Source organism: Engraulis encrasicolus, chromosome 10 (genome assembly GCF_034702125.1).
Source record: "Engraulis encrasicolus isolate BLACKSEA-1 chromosome 10, IST_EnEncr_1.0, whole genome shotgun sequence".
In the NCBI taxonomy this organism is placed as follows: Eukaryota; Metazoa; Chordata; class Actinopteri; order Clupeiformes; family Engraulidae; genus Engraulis; species Engraulis encrasicolus.
The window spans coordinates 36,042,838-36,050,337 of NC_085866.1; the positions used below are offsets into that span (position 1 = coordinate 36,042,838).

General features: G+C 50.5%; 1 protein-coding gene across 5 annotated transcripts in view; it reads right to left on the reverse strand.

The window, feature by feature from the left end:
• plxnb3 (plexin B3) overlaps window positions 1-7,500 on the reverse strand; it is a 151,173-nt gene that overhangs the window by 106,691 nt on the left and 36,982 nt on the right. For 4 of the 5 annotated variants that reach the window (XM_063208734.1, XM_063208730.1, XM_063208733.1 and 1 more), the window contains 2 exons: window positions 2,774-3,035; window positions 1,464-2,483 (listed from right to left, as the gene is read on the reverse strand). In XM_063208734.1, the coding sequence (XP_063064804.1) occupies window positions 1,464-2,483; window positions 2,774-3,019 (1,266 nt within the window). In that variant the 5' untranslated portion in view covers window positions 3,020-3,035. The remainder of the gene's footprint in view (window positions 1-1,463; window positions 2,484-2,773; window positions 3,036-7,500) is intronic. The other variant, XM_063208731.1, reaches the window with a different exon arrangement.

Here is a 7,500-nt window from a genome sequence, read left to right on the forward strand (position 1 = left end):
ACTGTAGACTACATGGAGGTGGACCTGTGAACTTATGACACGTCCATCTCATTCTTTCAGTCTCAAAGCAGCACCAAGCAATTTTTTTAACCTTAAATAATAATGTTGCACGGCCATCACTGTCACGGTGTCGCAGTGTCGTTGTTGTGCCGTTACTGTCATTGTCAATGTCCAGCCTGCGTACCTGATGGACAAGTGAGGAGAGGCGTTGAGGGGCTGCAGGGTAGATTGAGATCGACCTGTGATCTAACGGCACGAATACACCAGCAACGGAAGTAATTGACTTTGTATTGAGTCGTTGAATCTCGTCACGGCCGGTATATTGGCTTGGTTATGACTTGTCCACCTCTTTCATTTAGACTTAGAACAACACTTGTTAGTTTTTCAACCTAAACACATTTGAATCTTACAAAAATAATGAAATCTTAAATCCTTTCAGTGGTTTATCACATTGTCTCTGTTACACCACTCCCGTCATGAATGTAAGGTATGTAAATGTGAGATAACTTAAGTCATGAATGAACAACAGGACATTGCAGGGTTGCAGAGTAGATGGGAAAAGACCTGTGACCACTTTCAGTCTCAAAGCAACACTGAGACATTTTTTTCTAACCTTAAAATAATGACCCCTTAAATCGTGTCGGTGGTCCATCACACTGTCCCTGTTACACCGTCCCTGTCATTGTCACAGTCACTGTCCAGCCTGCCGCCTAATCTGATATGGACGTGAGCAGTGAGTCATGAATGAAGTGCAGAGTCAGACTATGAGGTGGACTGCAGAGTGGACGGGGATGGACATGTGATCTCATGACATGGGCACCTCATTCAGTCACATCAGCCCCTGCCCAGCAGTACGGAGCCCGACATGACACGACACGACAAAATACCTCCTGGACGTGACCCCATTAACACTACAATGCAACACTTCATGGCAGTCTTTTTTTTCAAGCTTATAATAATATTAGTCAAATTATTTCAGTGGTCGTTTCAACTTTTGACAAGGTGAAGGGCAATTCTGAATTCCCTCTGATGCCCTGGGGGAATGGAAAGAGTGGCAAGTCGCTGTGACAGGTGAGAGGATCATTGAACTGTAAAGGTGTGCTCTTCACAAAAAGACTCATTTGGTCCTCCATCCAAATCGCTGTAGAACTAATTTTTACTGAACGATTGAAACTACTAAATGGTTTTGCCCTGGATAAATGAGAATCTTTAGACATAGTGCAAAGTTATCAATCGCCTAATGAGGACGCCCTCCTGCATTGAGGAAAAAGACTGAATGCCTATTGCCATTTCTAACATTGAAGAATGATACCACACAGACACTGTCTGCTGTTTTTATGGCCTTTTTTCTAAGTAGTGGACAAATATGCAGCACACTGTCCATTACAGTTTTAAGGCTGTTTCTGTTGTTCAGAGTTTCAGGTGAATTTCCTTCTCAAAGAGTATTTATATGAAGCTCTTACCTTGGCCAGACGCAGACACCTGGATGACACATCGTACTCGATGTAAGCCTCTTCTGTGCCGAGTGGGCCCTGCCCCTCCTGCTTGTAGCACAGCTCCTGGGCGCGCTTCATGGCTTTGTTCACGTGCTCCATGTCGTAGACGCACAGCGCCGACCTGGCTGTCGGGGTCGGTGTAGACGCCTGTCCCGCCGCCATAGCCACAAACAGCACCGAGCGCCCGCGGTGGGTGCCCAGCGTGGCCGCCTGCGCCAGGTTATACCCGCCCTCGCACGCCAGGGGCAGCTCCACGTACGAGTAGAAGCTCGGGTCGTCGGCGCAGAGGCGCGAGACGTACGTGCGGTACTCTTTGGTCTCGCGCACGTCCCGCCGCGACAACAGGAAGTAGATGTGGCCCTCGTGCCGCAGCGCCGCCACAAAGTGGTTGTTGTACTCGGAGTAGGTGCCCACCACCAGCTTGCCCAGCTCCTCGTGGGAGAAGGCCGGGGCCGAGTGCGCGCCGCTGGGCAGCAGGCGGCGGGTGGTGATGGGCGGGATGCCCCCGGGGCCTTTACTGGTGTAGCCGCGGCCCACCAGCATCATCGTCATTGGGGATCCGGCAGCGGCAGACGCCCCCTGACCTGGCACTAGTATCGCTACTGTGGAGACGCGGGGGTCGTTGGCCGCCACGTACTGTGTGTCCACTGGATTGGAGGTGTTGTAGAGTACGCGGCCGACGTCCACTAGACTTCGCTTCTCACAGATACCCTGCAGCACCGTGCCACACACGATCAGGCTCCTCCAGCGCGTGCGACTCTCCGCCACATCTCCTCCGCCGTTGTTGCTCTGGGCAGGCTCGTCCTCGCCGTCCTGGAGCAGCAGCACCTGATTGGCGTTGTCCGTCTGGCGGGCCTGCGTGCAGTCGCGCGGGTCGATGGGCGGAAGACAGTCGGGGCTGTCCAGCAGGGGCCCTGTGGTGCCCTGGGAGAGGGGCCGCAGCTCGGGGGACAGGTGGTACAGGGCATTGACCGCACCCACATACACCTACAAGAATAATGATAACAATAAGAAGAAGAATACTTTTTATTACAATATTTATTACAAGTATTATTACAAATAATACTTTTTTAAACAATATTTTCTATTTAGATACCACAATTCATACCAGTCAAGCAGCTCAATGTGTTTTCAGTTAAATTAAAAGCAAAAATAGATTAGATTGTTAGAATAGGACTAATAGCACTAAAAATAAATAGAATAAAAAACATTTTTGCTAGTGTAGCTGGCTGTTAACTCAGGCTGGGTGGCTAGTTCAGGCTAGCCAGCTAGCTCACCTGGCCCGTGCGGGGGTCGAGCAGCAGGTGGTTGAGGGGCCCGGCACCGTTGAGCGTGACGGAGCGATGGAGGCTGTCCGAGAAGGAGGAGGAGGCGGAAGAGGAGGAGGTGGTGGCGGTGGTGGTGGTCTGGGGTGACTGGAGCAGTAATAGCAGGAGCAGCGGGAGCAGCAGGAGCCGTGCAAGGGGAGGCCTCCACCAGATGGCCAGGGTGGGGGGAGGCGAGGAGGGAGCAGGAGCTGGCATGGCACCCCCTTACCTGCTGGAGGAGAGAGCGGAGGGAGAGAGAGAGAGAGAGGAAGAGGAGACAGGAGGAGAGGAGGGGATGAGAGAGGGGGAGAGAGGGGAGGAGTGGAGAGAGAACAAGAGATTTAGGAACTGCTTTATTAGACCACCGTCTGCCAATCATATGACAGTAAAAAACAACCATCAATCACAAATACAAAAGCCAAAAGAGACAGCACAGATGACAACCACCCCAAAACAACCCCCACTCCATCCTCAACCCTTTCTTAAATTCTCGAGGGCTCATTCTCCACCTGTCTAATATCTCCTCATTCGCCTCAAACATCACACAATCCCCAACTCACACCAAATACTGAAGAGAAAATATTACTCACATTACTTCTATATACACATCTATTGTTGAATTGGTAGTGGACACAGGACAGTAGACTGAAGTGGACGAGCGTTAAAGTAGACTACCAGAGCGTAAAGTAGAAAAGAGCAGAGCAGAGGGGGGAGAGGGGAAGAGCAAGGCAGGAAGGAAGGAAGGACATGAGCAGGGAGCAAGGGGAAAGAATGTGTGTGTGTGTGTGTGTGTGTGTGTGTGTGTGTGTGTGTGTGTGTGTGTGTGTGTGTGTGTGTGTGTGTGTGTGTGTGTGTGTTGTATAAGGGAGGATGTATGTGTTGGAGAGGGGCTGTGTGTGTGTTTGTGTGTGTGTGTGTGTGCGTGCGCACGTTTGTGTTGCAGTGTGAGCGAGAGTGTGTCAGGGTGGGAGTGAGACAGACAGACAAATGAGTGAAGAGAGTGAGACAGTCAGAGGATCGGGTCCGATGAGGAAGAGTGAAAGGTGTAAAGAAAAAGTGACAGCAAGGAAAGGGTAGAGAGCAAAGAGACGAGTGAAGTAACGAGGTGAAGTGAATACGTGATGCGAAAGGAGAGTGCAGACGGAGAGAAAGAAAGGGCAAGATAAAAGTCAAAGTCAAAGTGTTTGAAGAGGGGGAGAAGGAAAGTGGAGAGAGGCAGGGAGAGAGAGGGAGGCAGGGAGAGAGGGATGGAGAGGGAGAGGGAGAGGGGGTGGAGAGAGAGAGAGAGACAGAGAAAGACAGAAAGCGAGAGCACTAGAGAGTGAGAGAGCGAGAGAATAGGAGTAGGGGAGAGACAGGAAGACAAATGTTGGTATAACACAAACATATCACACAGCCTGTGCCCACTGCTTCACTTCATAGGCCTCCACAAACACACACACACACACACACACACACACACACACACACACACACACACACACACACACACACACACACACACACACACACACACACACACACACACACACACACACACACACACACACACGGACACATAACACACACACGGACACATAACACACACACTCACGTGCACGCACACAAAATACACACACTGCCCAGTGCACTTTTCAATAGCTCTTGCACAAACACGGCAGCCTTGGTTTCAAGCCGAAGCCTCAGCACATCAAAGGCCTGCCACCTCCCGAATCAACTCTCTTCAAAACTCACACACGCACGCAGAAGACTAGCAGGTTCTGTCCACATGACTGACACGCTGAAGTCTGAGAATGTTCAGTAAGGAAAACAAAAGAAAAAGATAGAAAACTGAAAATATGCATTTTTTCCTCCTCTCTGGTCTCTCTTGTTACTCACTCGCTCCAAGAGCTAGATGCGCGTGCCAGAAATGCTGGATGGACACGAGGCTATCTCTCCTCTGCCCGACCCCACCCTGTGCGCTCGGTGCAAAAGTCATTGCTTTTTGTGTCCACAACGGGTCCCTGTGGGTCAATCCTGCAGTTAAACGGAAGCCTGCGCCGCCTGACTCATGATCTGGTGACCTGCTTTTTAAAATTCCCTCCCTCCCTCACTCTAACTTTCTCTTTTTCTATATACATTTCATTCTCCCTCTTCCTCATGTCCTCTCTCTATCTCTCATCATCTCGCTCTCTCTCTCTCTCAAAGATTCTTTCAGTCTCTCATCCATCCATCCATCTCTCTCTCTCATCTCTCTCTCATCTCTCTCTCTCTCTATCTCTCTCTCATCTCTCTCTCTCTCTCTCTCTCTCTCTCTCTCCATTTCTATCCCACCTCTCTCTCTCTAGTCTATATCTCTCCATTTCTCCATCTGTAGCTTTCTCACTGTCATGACGTGATACGTTTTCCTCCTCAGAGAACTTAGTCAGCCATTGTGTGTGTGTGTGTGTGTGTGTGTGTGTGTGTGTGTGTGTGTGTGTGTGTGTGTGTGTGTGTGTGTGTGTGTGTGTGTGTGTGTGTGTGTGTGTGTGTGTGTATTCATGTGTGTTTAGGGAGGGAGTGAACAACACCGTGGCTTGCTGGGAAGCGTTGCTGTACTGTGTCACTGATGAATAATGGAGAGAGCCCATCGGCGATAGCAGTTAAGCTCGCACATCTTCACAGCATATGGGCAAGCATGGAAAACAGAGCTTGTGTATTTCCATGTGCCTGTGTGTGTGTGTGTGTGTGTATGTGTGTGTGTGTGTGTATGTGTGTGTGTGTGTGTGTGCGTGTGTGTGTGGTCGGAGCGACATCTTAAATGAGGCATGTGAGAGCACGGGAGAACACCTGTTATGGTGTTGCACATCCTTTGTGTCCTGAAACCACACACACTCACACATACAGACACATACACAAACAAATGTTCATCAAAGACTGAGTGCAACCAGACACACACACACACAAAGGCAAAGCCATCAGCCAATAAATGTGGGCCGCTCGATATGGTGCACGCTCTAATTTTGAGCCAATATGCTGAACATCATTTCATTTCACACACACACACACACACACACACACACACACACACACACACACACACACACGCTGCAGCAAGAGATAGAGACAGAGAGAGAGAGAGAGAGAGAGAGAGAGAGAGAGAGAGAGAGAGAGAGAGAGAGAGAGAGAGAGAGAGAGAAAGAAAGAGAGAGAGAGAGAGGAGAAGAAGCGCAAGAGAGAGGGGGAGCGTGTGTGAAAGGGAGAGGTGGGATAGTAAAGAGCACACGGAGAGAGAGAGATAGGGAGAGAGAGAGAGAGAGAGAGAAGAATAAGAAGAAAAAAGAAAGAGAGAGAGAGGTGGGACAGACAGAGGAGGAGGAAGAGATTGGAAATGGGAAGTGGAGGTGAGAAAAGAAGCAGAGGTGGGAGCGGAGGCGTGGGCGAGGAGACGGAGGGGGAAAAACGAGTGCAAGAAAGAGAAAGAACAGAGAGACAGCCAGACAGAGAGAGAGGTGGAGCGAAAAAGAAGAGTACAAAAGTCTGTGAGCATGAGAAGCGTGTTCATACCAGCAAACACAGAGCAAAAAAAATGATACGGCACGATATACCAACACAGAGAAAGAGAGAGTGAAAGAGAGAAAGAGAAAGAGAGATATAGAGAGAGCAGAGTATAGGAGGAGGAGCATGATCGATTGAGAGACACCCAGAGAGAGCGAGAGAGGGAGTGAGGCAGAAAACGGAGGAGTGCAAGATAGGGAGGGTGGAAGGGAGCGGCAGAGCGAGCAACAGAGTGAGAGAGAGAGAGAGAGAGAAAGAGAGGAGAGGGAGAAATTCATCTTTAATTTATGGTGCGCTGGTAGAGACGTCTTGGGGGGCTTCTGTACGTGAAAGATGAGTCGGGAGCAAAAAAACGAATTGCTCCCTCACTCTGATCAGTATGCATAACATTTTTCACCTCATGAGTGCACACACACACACACACACTCATGCACACGCACGCTCACACACACACGCACGCACGCGCACACACACGCGCGCGCGCGCACCCGCACACACACACACACACACACACACACACACACACACACACACACACACACACACACACACACACACACACACACACACACACACACACACACACACTCACAACTCTTTACACGAACACAGCTTCTCTCACACTCTCTCTCTCTCACACACACTTCAACACACACTCGCTTACACACTCATCCACACACACCAGTGACTCCTTAGACACACATCCTCCACACACTTAAAAAAGGAGAGACAGAGTGCAGCCCAGCAGCCTTACCTTCAAAGGCAAGAGGGGGCTAAGGCAGAGAGGCAGAGAGGCAAGGCCGTGCCTGAAACACCAGTTACCATCAGACCACTCCAATACCGCTCCCACCACCTCCCCCAGTCCCCCATTAGCTACTAGCTAGCCTCAGCTCCTCTCTCACCCCTCCACCAGCTCCTCTCTCATCCCTCCATCAGCACTCTCTCACCCTGCCGTAGTTAAGATCAACCCACACCACCACCTCCTCCATCCCCTTTAGCAGCCCCCTCCCACCCCTGCCTGTAGTTACCATCAGCCCACTCTGACCCCCCCAGCCCCCCCCCAATACCAACCATCAGCCCACTCTCACCCCCCCCAACCCCAGTAGCTACGATCAACCCACACTCACCACACCCACACCAAGTCCTCCCAATACCATCAACCCGCTATCCACCCCCTCCCC